This window comes from Typopeltis vanoorti, chromosome 22 (assembly GCF_054136105.1).
Source record: "Typopeltis vanoorti isolate ZY-2024b chromosome 22, IOZ_Tvanoo_1.0, whole genome shotgun sequence".
In the NCBI taxonomy this organism is placed as follows: Eukaryota; Metazoa; Arthropoda; class Arachnida; order Uropygi; family Thelyphonidae; genus Typopeltis; species Typopeltis vanoorti.
Window position 1 is genome coordinate 85811207 of NC_143570.1, and position 16241 is coordinate 85827447.

At 36.6% G+C, this 16241-nt stretch overlaps 1 protein-coding gene across 1 annotated transcript in view; it reads right to left on the reverse strand.

Annotated features, from left to right (window-relative positions):
• Positions 1-16241, reverse strand: part of Frl (formin-like protein) — a 516064-nt gene that overhangs the window by 215046 nt on the left and 284777 nt on the right. The window contains 2 exon segments of the mRNA XM_090412395.1: positions 4076-4124; positions 12355-12615. Coding sequence (XP_090268521.1) covers positions 4076-4124; positions 12355-12615 — 310 coding nt within the window.

The window sequence follows — 16241 nt, forward strand, 5'->3', positions numbered from 1 at the left end:
ACCTATGACCTGAGATTGATGAATAGAAATCTTTGTGCAATGCTGATGGATTGCACTTAAATGGATTCAGAGTTAGGTGTTGGAGAGAGCTTTTTTCACTAAGAGTGCGGAAGTGCAAAATCATCAAAATTAAAGCAATTAGGGTGAATGAAAACAAGTGTGTGTGTGTGAAGGCACCCATTAAGCAAATGAGTAATCTAGTTTCTCAGGCAACAATATCGAAGGATAAACAATTCAAGAAGTAAAGGTGGCTGGGGGCTAAAGGGAATGCTACAGTTTCTATATATTAATGATAGAAGCATCAGGAATAAGAGAACAGTTTTTGGCATTCGTTAGTGCAACTTTGCCAAATGTTATAAACTTATAGGCATTAACGAGACTATTTTTGAGTGATTATTATGGGGGAAATTCAACTTCGGAGACATAGATTGGAAGAAGGAAAGATCACATGACAGGAAGGAAATGGAATTTATACACTTACTGAGATATAATTACTTGAAGCAGAAGGTAAGAGTATGAGAGTATTGGATCTTGTTATAGGGTCAGAAGGCCTGTCCATTATTAAGATGGCTACATTGTCACCAAATGGGAAAATTGACCATGTGGCCTTGACTTGGGAGGTAGCAAAACATGTGGAAATTCCAGGTAATAAGGCAGTATATGAAATCAAGAATATATGTCACTTTTTTGTAAACCTGCCTTATATAGTTCCACATATATAAGGCAGGTGATTATGATACACTTAAGCAGCAGCTTGAAGAAGTATTATGGCATAAAGTTCCATAAGGGAAGGATGTTCACAGTGCATGGTGGATAGTCAAGGGATATCTGGAGAAAGCAATACCATACTGCATACCCAAAGTCAGGAGAATAATTCGGGTAAGAGTTAGATGGATGAGTAGTATCATTAACTATAAACTGCAAAAAAGAAAATACAAGGAGGAAAGGTAACTAGCTAACTGACGAACGCTACAAGGATCAGGATCAGGCCAAAAAGATGACAAGCATGGTAATGAAGGCAAAATCAGATAATGAGAAGAAATGAGCTGAACAGACAAACAGAAATCCCAAATAGTTTTTTGTTAAGTGGCAAGTAGGAAGAAGAATGACTATGGAGGGATCTGTATTTAAATTTTACAGATCTAGAAAAGGCATATGACAAGGTGTCAAGAGAGAAGCTATTCAAAACCATACAGTTATATGGTGTCAGTGGGGCATTACATTAAGCAATACTTAGTCTAGTCTTTATTCGAGTTGTAAGTCAACAGTTAGAATTGAAGGAAGTACGGGAATATGGCTTAATGTTAAATCTGGGGTCAGACAAGGATGTACATTATCTCCTCTGTTATTCATCATCTATATGGATTGCATTATAAAAGGAAAGCAGTATTAAACCTGATATCAAAACTGGAGATGTTAATGTCAGCTCTTTGCTTTATGTGGATGATGTTATACTTCTAAATAAATCCGCTACAAGTCTGCAAGATTCCCTGACTAAATTGAATAACTGTTGTAATAGATATGGTATGAAGGTCAGCAATAACAAGACAAAGAAAATGAAAATAGGCAGAAGAATTGAAAATATCAACTGCATTGCGAATGAAGAATCTACAGAATGTGGGATTTAATATCCCCTTAATTTAAATAATTCTTTTATAATTTAGTATTGTTTTTGGTGTTGTAATACCATTAAAATAAGTAATGAATGGACAACACAATCTATTACACACATCACTGTTTCAATGATAGATATTCAGCTGATTGCCTCAGCATTAATTTTCACAAAACAGGAAAATGTATTTCCTGTTAGCCTAGACAATTTTCCATGTGGTATTCGGTATAAGAAAACATCATTCCGTGTAAAGATATAGGCAAGGCTACTTTAAACATATGAAACTTTTGGAGAATAAGAGGAAGTTCAATCTCAACTAGTAGCCAATCACTAACCAGGCAGATTAGTGCTGCCTTCTCGTGGTCGCTAACCCTAATGCAGCATATTAATGTCTGAAATAGTGTGGGTTTTACAGTTGATTTTCTTCCATTTACAAGTAGGAAAACCCAAGTTTTCCTCGGGTTTTCTCTCCTCTCCAATGATGTGCTGAAAGCAGTAGCTCTTCTGAGTGTTGCTGCCAGAATGTTTCAACAAGAATGTGACCAACACAGATTTGAAAAATCCTGCCAATCCTTGTAAATCCTTTTGAATAAAGGGTAACATTTTCCTTACTAGCTTTTCACTTGTTGAATGGATGACAAGAAACAATAGTATATTTGTGTATGCATCAAATGTCTTTTGTTTCTTATTACTTTTGAGGGACCCCAAAAAATCTGAGAAAACGATTCATGCTCAAAAGGATTTTCTGGTTCAGTGCCAGAAATTTCTACACACTACAGAGTTGTACATGGATGTCCAATTATCTGACAAACAATGACTGTGCTTGGAAGTGAAATGCCAGGATTACCCTGGATGCTACACCAGCACTGCAGCCAGCAAGGCTTGGGCTCTGTAACTACAGGAGAGAGAAGAAGACTTACTGCATAGTATACTTTTAACCCTTTCAGGCAAGCCCACTAGCCAACTGATCCTGTTTGGCTATGTAGAACTGATGAAGGAGAAGACAATAGTAATACAAAATTAACAGGATCCTCTTTTCTGGATGTCCATAGATCACACTGTGTGGCAAACATGGTGGCAGGGTGATGAATCCCATAGTGATATTGTCAGGAAAATGGGAGAGTAAAAAAAAAGACTCGAGGGAAATAATAGGAAGGAAACTACAGAAAAAGAAGACAAATGAAAAGGGCTTTGTATATGGACAAGCACATATGCTTTCCAGGCACACAAAACTGATAAGTCCAACTGCTGATTATACAATTCTAAACAATGCACAAAATATTTCAATTTTAAATATAATATTTAATTTTTTTAAGGTAAAAAAATTCAGACATCAAACCATGTAGCCTGGATGAAAGATGACAAATGGACAGTCTCTCTTTACTATCTTCAGGATTCCCAGAGAGAGAGATCCAGAAGACAGACAGTATCATAGGAACAGCAAGAAACACTTGGATGAAGAGGCCCATGAGAAAAAAAAAAGAGCACAGAAACTTCACAGAAAGTCTGTGAAGCAGTGGGATGCAACAAGTTTGTATTATCATCAACATATTGTTTATAGTTTACAGTTCAGAGATGTGTGGAGTGAACCTGATGGACAAAAAAAAAAGTGTATATGGACAGTGAGAGTTTGGAAGTGCAAAATCAGGGAAACTAGAGATATCATGAGGAAGGAGGGGGTATGCAAACAAGCATGTGGCCAGAAACAGCTGGGTGTGGTTTCCAAGGTTTTGAATCTGAATGGGCTGGTAATAGCATTATGGAAGAGTAACTGTGGGCCAGAGGGGATGTTGAAATGCATGTAGACTAGAGCCTGAAGTATCAGGAATAAAGGAGAGGAGTTTTTTGGCATTTGTAAGTTGGGCTTGACCAAATATTATTGGTATCAGTGACCTAGTTGACAGTGAATAAGGTTATGATTCAGCCACATCTTGATCACATATTTGGTCACCTGTTTCTTAGAGGAGACTACAATGGGGATGGAGAAGACTCAGAGCCAAGTAACCTAGCTGGTGACATGTCTGTGGAAACTCATGAGGAGAGATTGAATGTGTGTAGGTTGCAGAGATTAGTTGACATGCATATCAGAGGCAACATGTTAGAAATGTATAAGTTACTAATGAGATTCTATATAATCAGCATTAAAGAAATTTTTGAATACATAAGTAGTGGGAGAACAAGGGAAGTTGTATAAGTGTAGTTGCTAAGGGTGTGAAGACTAGGTTCTTTGCTTGGAGAACAGTGAATGAGTGGAATGGATTGCCACTGGTAGTTATGATTGCTCCAATTGTGAATAAGTTTGATGAGAGGTATAATGAATATTGTGTGAATAATGGTCAATGTGGTTCTCCCACGATAAATCTTTTTACCTCCTGGAGATACCTGTATAATAATAATAATAATAGTAATACATGTATATATTTTCAGAAAATAACCAAGTGTTCATTAAAATGATCTACTTACCTAACTTTGCCATGAATTCATTTTCTTTTTCTTGAATCTCTTCATTTGCCTTTTAAAAAATAGTATTCTTCATATTATGAAATTGTAGAGACAGTGTTTTTGAATATTTAGAAAAGCATAAATCTTATCTAAATAAAGTCAAACTAAACAATTATTAACCAGCAAAAAAGCACACACACTGTTTAAGCTGTTCATTAGTGATATATGTTAGCCAGACAATTTACAGAACTGGTAATTTTTTGAAGTACTGATCACTTAGTGCAACAGCGTTAATTTTGGAGTTTCAGTCTGCAAGAAATGAAAAAATGGCAGAAATCCTATTGTTTTTAGGAGCAAACACAGTTACTGTAAATGCTGGTATATCGATAAATGAGAAATCTTACTGCACTAAATCATCCATTATTAGATTATTATTATTATTAATATCACCGAGTATAATCGTAAAATTAATATCTTATCGAGAGATGGTAAACCTACAGTGTGATCAGAATGGATGTAACAAAAAATTAAATCAATAAATTATTGGACGATGTACAACTTTGAATGTCACTACTCTTAAAAAGTTACAATTCGTCATGCCCAACTGATTTGTCTCTATGGTCTACCTAATGTTCAGAAGGGTGACCCCTACACCCAATAATGAACTGTATTGGCTCTCCCACTTACATCAGCATCAAATTCCTGACACATACCCCCAAGGTATGTGCAGGATCTTATGATAGTACCAACACGAACAGTTAAATCATTACTAACTTCCTATCAACATTTTTGTTCAAGATTTGCCTGTTATCTTTCAACAGTCCAATATAGTCAGATATTTCTGTCTTCTAAAGCACTTTTTACTGTATCAATCCATTTATTTCTTGGTCTTCCTCTGGGTCTTTTTCCTGCCATCCTGGCAAAGAACACTTTCCTCTCCCATTCTGTTTAAGTGCCCATACCACTCATTAGCTCTGCTAACACATTCCTGAATGCTAACAACAATAAGTTCTTTCCTAATATCCTCATTTTTAATATGACACTCCCATTAATACCACCTGTTCAGTCCTCTAATTTTTCTCAGGATTATTATTATTATTATGGGCAACTCCAGGGAGTCGACAGACTCATCGAGGGAGGCCCTAACATCATGTCAAAAACAACTATTCGACATTCACAGAGTATCTATTATACCTCGCCTTGAACTCATTCACAGTCATGGCACCCACAACAGACTCTGGCAGCTTATTCCACTCATTCACCATTCTCCAAGTAAAAAACCTAGCTCTAACACCCTTGCTAACCACATTCTTGCCCAGCTTCCATGTATGGCCCCTAGTCCTCCCACCACCAGTCCTATTCTCAACAATATCTTCTGAATTAATCTTATAGAAACCCTTCAGTAATTTGAATGTCTCAACCATATCCAACTATCAACCAATTTCTTCAACCCACAAATCTTCAACCTGTTCTCATGAGGCTCATTCCATAGACCTGCTATTATCTTGGTCACTCATCTCTGGATCCTCCCAACATCCTCCCCATCAAGAAGAAACCTTGGTACCCATATCTGGGCACAGTAGTCTAGATGGGGTCTTATCAAGGCTTGATACAGAGGAACAATAACTTGTTTATCTCTGCTTGTTGAAGTTTTTTTCAGCAACCAAGTGATTTGATGAGCTGATTTAGCCACATTTGCAATGTGCCCCCTAAATGTCAACTCCCTATCCACCAACACTCCCAAATCTCTGACCTCAATCTCCTGAGTACAGTTCCACCAATGTGATATACTGCTGCTAATCTTTTCAACCCTTACACTTTCCCACATTAAATTGACATCCATTTTCCCTAGCCCAGTCCTCCAAACTATTAAAATTTTGACATCCTGTGCACTCACAATTGCTCTACCCAACTTTGCATCATCAGCAAACAAGTGAACACTTCCTCTCAGATCCTTTCCTATAACGTTAATGAACAAATTGAAAAATAGTGGTCCAAGAACAGAACCCTGCGGCATAACACTAGTCACAAGCCGTCTTTTGGACTCCACTCCATGGTATTTCTCCATCAGCCACCCTCCTATCCATCTCACCAACCCTATATCCATCCCCATCTGCTCCAGTTTACTGATTAGAGTAACATGTGGTATCCTGTCAAAGGCCTTGGCAAGGTCCAGTAAAATCACTGTAAACCCATTACCCTTATCCAGTTCAGCTGTCACTGTGTTATAAAACATGAGCAAGTTACTGAGGCATGATCTACCCTTCACAAAACCATGTTGTCCCCATACAGTATCCCATTTTCATCTATCCAGTCCTGTATTCTTCTCTTGACTAATTTCTCCAAGACCTTGACAACGATTCCTGATATGCTAATCGGTCAGTAATTTACAACAGCAGTCTTGGAACCTCCTTTATGCAACGGTACTATTTTCCCCTCTTTCCACCCCCTCTGGACTAATCCAATCCCGAGACTCAAATTAAACAAAATGGTCAAGGGTACTGACAATTCTTTGGCCACTTCACGTACAACACGAGCTGGTATACCATCCAATCCCACAGATGTATTGACATCGAGGTTTTGCAATAGACTACTCACCTCCACTTCATTCACCACAATTCCCGTATAATCTATCGGTTCATTCATTTCTGCAATGTCACCACCTGGAAGATATATTCTTGCAAAGTGCTCGCTCAGTAATTCATATATGTTATGAAGATTATGCCCTTTTCTACTTTTATGTGTTTACAAAAAAGACAATGCAACTTTAATTCAGCATGCAACACATTGCATGCTGGCACATAAAATTATTTGAAAATGATTTCCATTTTTGCACATTATTATACAGTGAATTCCATAGAAGCTGAAGATTCATTGTGAGGGGCATATACTAAACATTATTCACACAGTGCTCACATCTTTTTCTGAAGCTGTTTACAATGCACTCATTCAACTGTCTAAGCAAAAAATGTAATCTTCAAGACTTTGTTATCCACACTCTTACTGTCTATAACAAATACAGAACAGGACGATTTCCAGAGGTGATCTTTTGTTCTCTTCTGCCTTATCACCTATTGAAAAATTTCTTTGGCATCTATCCTGTAGTAATTTGTTTTTTCAGTCTGTCTACACCAAAGCACAAAACATATGCAAATCAGTCATCAGCAGATCCTAATCGGAATTCATAAAGGTCAACAGCCTACTGTCCAAATGGAAGCTGAGTCTGGTCCCTTGCTAAGGCTATTGGATGCAATTTCCACCACTTTGTTATCCTGATGGCACCACTGTTACTTCACCCAAAGATAAAGCAGACCTCCTGGCATCACTCTTTTCACAAACTCCTGCATTGATGACCTCCTACCATATCAGAATGCAAGCACTGTAAGTCTCCTTTAGTTTTTCAACAAAAAAAACCTAAAAAACTTGGATACTAAAAAGTATTCTGGATGTGATGGGATCTCTCCATTTGTTCTTAAACACTGTGCTCAAGAATTAGCACCCGTCTTGCATCATCTCTATGATCAACTATACATATCTGGTACTTATCCCAATGCATGGAAGCAATCTCATATCCATCCTATTCCTAAAAAAAAAGGGTGATAGAAATCACCCTTTTTGCAACTACAACATGTCCTATTTTAGTCAGGCTGAAAAATCCTTTGAATTACATCAAGAAGTACATAAAAATGACATCACATATGGCAGAACTAGAGCAAGTGCTCTGTCAAACCATGTCCTGAATTCTGCTGATGCTAATGATGAAACTATCATTCAGTTGTGAAGGACAAATCAGTTTTTTTGGCATTATCAAAACCTTGAACGTGTGCACACATACTTAACAGTGAAGAGATATACAGAACACCTTCAAATGTTAATAACGTTAGCATTTTATAAATGTAAATTTTTATCTCTTACAATGTTTCTAGTAGCAAGGCTTATACGTTGGTCATACATAACTGGTAATTAGTTTACGGAATTAACAACGCATATATCATCATCATCATCATCAAATTCCTGCCATGTACCCGGTGTACAGGATATGATAGTACTACGTGAAAAAAATTACATCATTATTAATTTCCTATCTACAATTTTCCTCCAAATCATTCTGTTACTTGTCAACACTCCAACATTATCAGATCTTATATTTCTATTGTCTAAAGCACTTTGTACCGTATCAATCCACCTATATCTTGGTCTTTCTCTGGGTCGTTTTGCTGCCAACCTGGCAGAGAACACTTGTTTTGCTAATCTTTCCTCTTCCATTCTGTTTAAGTGACCATACCACCTGAGATTAACTCTGCTAATGCATTCCTGAATGCTGACAATGTCAAGTTCTTTCCTAATATCCTCGTTTTTACTATGATATTGATATTGATGCCATCTGTTCACGCCTATAATCTTTCTCAGGACTCTCATATCTGCGGTCTCTAGTCTTTGGTCAAGTGTTTTACTTCTGACCCAGCTCTCAGATTCATAAGTTATAACTGGTTTGAACACTGTCTTGTATACAGTTAATTTAGTGTTCAGACTAATTTCTCTCTTATTCCATATGAATTTATTCAATTGACTTCCCACCATACCAGCTTTGCTGATTCTGTTGTCTATTTCTATATTTAATTTACCATCTTCAGTAAAAATCGTGCCTAAATAGCTGAAATGTTTTACTTGTTCCACAGGTTCTCCATTCACAACACAGTTGACATTTTCAATGATTCTGCCTATTTTCATTAACTTTGTCTTTTTATTGCTGACCTTCATACCATATCTATTACAACAGCTATTCAATTTAGTCAGAGAATCTTGCAGACTTGTAGCGGATTTATTTAGAAGTATAACATCATCCGCATAAAGCAAAGAGCTGACATTAACATCTCCAATTTTGATATCATGTTTAATACCACTTTACTTCATAATGTGATCCATATAGATAATGAATAACAGAGGGGATAATGTACATCCTTGTCTCAGACCAGATTTAACATTAAACCATCTTCCTGTATTTCCTTCAATTCTAACTGCTGACTTACAAATCAAATAAAGACTAAGTATTGCTTGATATAATGCCCCATTGACACCATATAACTGCAGCGTATTGAATAGCTTCTCTCTTGGCACCTTGTCATATGCCTTTTCCAGATCGACAAAACTTAAATACAGATCTTTGTTATGTTCCCATGCTTTCTCGACTATTTGTCGTAAAGTGAAGATCTGATCCTGACAGCCTCTATTTGGCCTGAATCCAGCTTGTTCTTCACCAAGCTTTTCTTCCACAATTCTTCTCAACCGTTTCTCAAGTATACTTGCATAGATCTTGCCAGGAACACTCAGTAGGGAAATACCTCCGTAATTCTCACATTCAGTTTTATTTCCCTTTTTATATATGGGTACTATGAGAGCTCTACTCCAATCATCGGGAATTCGTCCCTCTGTCCAGGTTTTCTGAACTATGCAGTGCAGCCACTGTAAGACTCTTATACCACCATACTTCAGCATTTCTGGTCGAATATCATCTACTCCTGCTGCCTTTCCACATTTCAAGCCTTTGATGGCTTTTTCTACTTCAATTATGGATATGTATTCCTGACTGCATGCCAGGTCAGTGTTTTTTACCACTGTGGTGTCATCACTGCTTGTTTCATTTAGCAGTTTTTCAAAGTAATTACTCCATACTTCAAGGATATCTTTTTCTCCCGTTTTCATGTCACCTTTATCATCTCTAATTCCTTTTATAGCACTCATTCCTCCATTCTTAAGCTTCTTCAACAACCTCCAGAATATTTTGCCACCTTCTTGATATTTATTTTCTATATTCTTGCCAAAGTCCTCCCATGACTTTTGTTTAGCTAGTTTTACACACTGTTTAGCTTTCTTACATTTGTCTCTGTATTCTGTAAGAGTAAAAGCTGACTTATTTGCCAGGAACTTTTGATATGCTTTCTTCTTTTCCTTCACTGCCTCTTTAACTTCCTGTGTCCACCAGGGAGTTCTGATTTTTTTATCTTTGCACACAACCTCACCACATGACTCTCTGGCAGAATCAATCAATGTTTCCTTCAGAGTTTGCCACTGAATCTCCAAGGATTGATTCCTGTTCTCAAACTCTTTCATTTTTTCTTCAATAATCTTTGTGTATTTTAGTCTACAGCTCACATCTGAGAGCTGCTCAACTTTTATTCGCTTTAAAACTTTCTTAAATGTTATTGTTTTCAATATGAAATTCAATTTTATCCTGCTCAAGACTAAATAGTGATCACTTCCAATTTCAAATCCTCTGTACACTCTGGTGTCCTGCACCAGGGAGAAAACATCACTATCAACAATAACATAGTGAATGAGACTTTTCTTATTCCTAGCCTCTTCTCTCCATGTGAATTTGTGCACATTTTTATGTTGGAACATAGTGTTAGTAATAACCAGTCCATGTCCTGAGCAGAAATCCAACAGATATTTGCCATTATTATTAGCTTTGCTCTTTTCTCCAAATTTTCCCAAAATATTTTTGTATGTCTCACAATCATTTCCTACTCTGCTATTTAGATCCCCAACAAGGACCAACTTTTCATTTTTCATTGTGTCAGTTGCTTTTTCTAAAGCCTCAAAAAATTCCTCCACTTCTACCTTAGTAGAACCTTCTGTGGGACCATAGGCACAAATAAGTCTCATTGTCCAGTTCCCCATTCTCATATTTGCACACATTACTCTACTTGAGACTGACTGCCATTCAAGAAGATTAGCCTCGTATTTTGTGTTGAATACTATGGCTACTCCTTCTTTTTCTTGATTGTCATTGCCTGAATATAACATTTTGTACTTATTGCTCAGAAAGATCTCACCAGTTTTTGTCTTTTTTGTTTCAGTCATCACCCCTATTATGTCAATCTGGTACTTATCTAATTCCTCAGCTAGCTCCATTTCTTTGCCCTTCAGGCTTCTTATATTGATAGTACCGATCTTTAACTCTGGTGATGTTGAGTTGGGGTGTGTTTTCAGATTTGTTCCAGTAGCTGACTTTTCGCTGTTCGCCCTGGTTCCCTGGCGAAAACAACGGGGGCCTTGTTTAACCGGGCGACGCCCCAGCCAGCATGAAATTTTGTCATGTTGTACCATCATTCTATATTTTGGTTTAACCAATAAGAATACAATTTGGTTGGCTACATCCCAAATTGCCAGCGCATCCTCGTCTGTTCGGTATCCAAGTAGATACCCAACAGGGTGCACCACGAGAAGGTGAGGATTGGACATTAGGTCAGAAGCCCTGGTCGGTTCTCTGCATTCCTTTAAAGGCTATGTGGAGGTCTCCTCTCAGTTATACAGCTTTGACCCTTAAGCACCCCACAAAGCATATAAAGTATATTAATTAAAGGTAACTTTAATAAATAACTTCTATATTTCGGCAACGTCACGTTGCCATCTTCAGGAACATAAAGATATGGTATGTGCACGCAGGCACTAACAAAGGCAAATGAGGAAGAAAGCAAGAAACCAATATTGTTCCTAAAGTCCTCATGGTGCCCTCTATTGGGCTAATTTGGTGTCTTGGCAGGTGGGCTGAAGTTCTCAAAATGTTAGTCTCCCAAATTTGGGGTAGTTTCATGCATCCAAATTTGTTGAGGTTAGGAACGTTTTTTAGAGCTGATGATGATTCCTTGAATAATCTTTCGTATTTAAACTTGCTGCGGTGTATTATTTTTGTTTTCTTCCAACAAATTCTATGGTGGGTATCTAAGGCATGGTCTGCCAGCCCAGAGCGGCTGTACTGGTGAAACCGGATGTAGTCTTTGTGTTCTGAAATCCTGATATTTGTTGTTCTGCCTGTTTGGCCAAAGTAGGACAATTTGCAGCTGCAAGGGACCTGGTATACACCAGGTAGGTCTAAGGGAAGTGGTTAGTCTTTGGTAGAGCAGATAAGGGATGCCAACTTTTTATATGGTCTGTAACAAGAAGTAAGGTCATATTTTCTGAGGATATTGGTTATTTTCTCAGAGGTGCCCTATTTCGGCAACATGACGTTGCCGAAATATAGAAGTTATTTATTAAAGTTACCTTTAATTAATATACTTTATATGCGTTGTTAATTCTGTAAACTAATTACCAGTTATCTTACAATGTTTGTTAGTATTTCCCTCATGTTATGCACCTGAAGAAGTCCTCTAAGAAGATGAAACTAGTTGTGCAGTTTATTTAAAATAAAATAGTGTTTCTATTTCTTTTTATCTCTCAACTTATAGTCATTTAATCTGTTTAAAAAATATAAATATATAACACACACACATAATATAATATAATATAATACAAACCCTAGAAAGGTGCTCCTCTAAATCAGATACTTGTTCCAACGCTGCACTCTTTGTCTCCGAGTCCTCCATAAGGGCAGCTACATCAAAAACATTATCTAAATATGCTGATATCTGCACTTGAAGTTCTTCACTTTCTGTTTGTCTTAATTTTTCTAGATAATCATCCAATCCAAGTTGGGTGAATTCATACTGAAGATGGACTCTAAAATTCATATCTTCTACTGAATGGACAACAATATTGATAAACTGCATGCATGCAACCTTAAACAAAAAAATTAATATGCATCGACATTAAATTTGATTCATTTTTAAAGCGTATTTATAACATTAAAAATTCTCTCTTACATGCTATTATAGAACAAATCCCAACACCAACGGATTCCCATTATTAGTAAAAGTTAATCCCTCTTACAAATATTCATCAATAAAAAAGGTCTTTTAATATAAGTTTCAAACTACTACAATACACAAAACTTCTAAGCAATTTTTTTTTTAATTACTGAAATGCTGTGAATCAGTTCTGAAAAGAAAACGATGCATTATGAAAAAGAAAATTACATGAAACTTGCAGTAGCAAATCTTTTTTTTTTTTTTAGGGTTACATGGTCATCAGCATGCATAGTGAAGAATTTATGGAGACAAAAACACATACTGGAGTAATTACTTATAATTATGAAAATAACACTCAATGTTTTGACCTCTGTATCAAGGTCATCATCAGGAAAACACATGCACAGGGCACAAGCTACATGACACTACACAAAAGTAAGATAAATCTAAATGCTTTGATAACTGTTTACCCTAGCCTGACCTCTGGTAAAAAATAATACTAAAAATAAATAAAATAATTTTTTTTATACCTAACAGTATAATAATATACAGATGGATGGAAATATGCAACATATTCAATTCTAATAAACAGCTAAATTGCAATTTAACCAAAGCAGAAAAATTAGCCCTTAAATCACTAAGAAATAATTAAGACGTCATTGTTACTAAGTGAATAAAGTCAATGCTATCATTGTTCTTAAATGGAGAACATAGCTTGAAAAAATGAACCAACTAGTACCTGACCACAAGAGGTGTCAATTAATTATGTACAGGAATACCTCGATTATTGCGGCTTCGATTATCGCGATTCTCGATTTATCGCGGTTTATAATTTGATACCAAAATTCGAATCATTGCGCTCCAAATTTGAATTATCGCGGCCGTGAGATGTAGCCCACTACATATGCAACCAGTTCGAGTCGCCACTCTCCAGGTATCGCTTTCTTGTAGCGCTTCGTTTTTTTCCGACGGCGCCTTCTCACCACTTACCAGTAACTATCCGCCCTTGCCTGAAGTACATGTGGATATTTATTTCTCTTGTTATTTACCCCTACAATGAATGCTAAAAGAAACAAGGATGATTTCAAGTCTACAGCTATCAAGAAGAAATGTAGAGTGATCAGCTTAGAAGATAAGTTGCATATGATAAATAAGTATGAAGCAAGCATAACCAGAGCCAAAATTGCAAGAGAGTATGGTCTAAATGAATCAACTGTTCGCCATATTTTAGACCACGCTGCACTTTTCTAGGGCTTCGATCTAGGACTAAAAGAAATTGAAAAAGGTGATGTTCAGGACCTGCTTCAGTCACATGATAAGGAGCTGGATGATGAAGACCTAATTAATCTCGAGAGAGAGAATGTGCTTACGATGCTCAAATCGATGATAATGACGAACAAATTGACTTGGCACCGAAGGAATTTACCCTCAAAGAAATAGACGAAATGTTTAGAATTGCTGAAAATTTTAAAGAAAAAATCTTGAATGGCGATCCTAATCTCGAGCGATCACTGAAAGTTCATCAGGAAATTGAAAATTCCATCTGTTGCTACCGAGTTTTATACGAAAAAAAAAAAAGAAAGAAAAAATTCCGCCAGACAATTCTACACCAATTTTTATCAAAGAAAGAATAATTGTATATACTGTATGTACTTCTTATATATAAATAAAGATTAAAGAATAATCTTATTTTTCTAAATGAACCTCCATTTTTTACTTAACACGCTGAACACATTTCTTTTTTACTTGATATATAAAATTTAATTAATAGATTTGAAAAATCCTTGGCATTGATCACCCATTTTACACACATTATTTATCCCTATTATCGCGGATTCGATTATTGTGGTATTTTTTGTGGCAACAATAACCGCGATAATCGAGATATTTCTGTACAATCTACAAATCACATCAAAAAGAAAACAACAAAAATTAAGTTCGTGATCACATGGGCAGAGTGAACAATTAAAAAGCTATTACCACATTATGCCCACACTCCCAGAATTTATGACCTGCCTAAAAGACACACACACACGCACCCAAAAGCAGCTACACTCAAGGAGTTGGTAAGTTGGTAAACTAGCAGCTACACCCAACTCCTTGAGTGTAGCTGCTAGTTTCTTGGTTAAGTGTTAATTGGGGCTAGAGATTCCTTCAACTATCTGTCAGAGTGGTTTTGTGTGCGTGTGTCTTTTAGGCAGGCCATAAATTCTGGGAGTGTGGGCATAATGTGGTAATAGCTTTTTAATTGTTCACTCTGCCCATATGATCACTAACTTAATTAATTTTGTTGTTTTCATTTTGATGTGGTTTGTAGATTGTACTTAATCAATTGATGCCTGTTGTGGTCGGGTACTAGTTGGTTCATTTTTTCAAAGTATGTTCTCCAGTCAAGAATGTTGATAGCATTGACTTTATTCACCTTAGTAAAAATGATGTCTTAGTTATTTCTTAGTGACTTAAGGGCTAATTTTTCTGCTTTGGTTAAATTGCAATTTAGCTGTTTATTAGAACTGAATATGTTGAATGATAACACTTAACCAAGAAACTAGCAGCTATACTCAAGGAGTTGGTAGGAGGCCATTTCCCCTCCTACATAAAAAATACACAACACTTCATCAATAAAATTAAAAAACATCACACTCAAATACGAAGATTTATTACTCAGCTTTGACATAACTGCTCTTTCCACTAACTCAGTGTTTCTCAAACTTCAGATATCCACTTGCCCCTTCTTAAATTTTCATTATTACCAAGTACCTCCCTTATCAATCAATCAATAAATAAATAAATACGGAGTTCGAGTTGAAACGTTAATTCTCTTCAACCGAATTCCATAATATTTGAAACACATTCACTATATAGGTATATATTTCTTTGTTTTAACACATTCACAACAGAGTGGTGTCAAGCAAAACCATATGTTGCACCGGCAACATAAGGTTTTGCTCGAGTCTATACAGCAGTTTCTGTTGGAGAGGAGATGTGATTCATTAGTTAGAACCGTTTATTTTTTATCTCAGTTGTCTCTAATTGCACTATTTGTTGAAAAATATAATGATTCCATGCGTTGATGATGCATAGCCGAAAATTTCCACATACCCCCTGAAGACCTTTCGCGTATTCCGGGGGGGGTACGCATACCACACTTTGAGAAACACTGCACTAACTGATCAATAACACTATTCTTCTTATACATAATATATTTCCACCCAACATCATGGCCATCTTTTCTCATGTTCTTCATTCTGGGTATTTCGTGTGACAAAATAATTTCTACATACAAAAAGAAGGTACAGCCATGAGCTCACTACTCCCCACCCCGGCTAACTTTTACATAAAAAACTTCCGAGCACAAGCTTTAGGTTCAGCAAGTCTAAAGCTCAAAGTCTGGCTCGGATATGTTGATTTTTTTGCCATTTAGCCACATGGATGCAAAACATTAAATACATTCATAAGCCACCTGAATCAACATATCCAATTTACCACTGAGATTGAAAACAAGTCTCTTCCTTTTCTAGACACACTTTTCACATGTCTTCTCTCAGGCTGCCTTT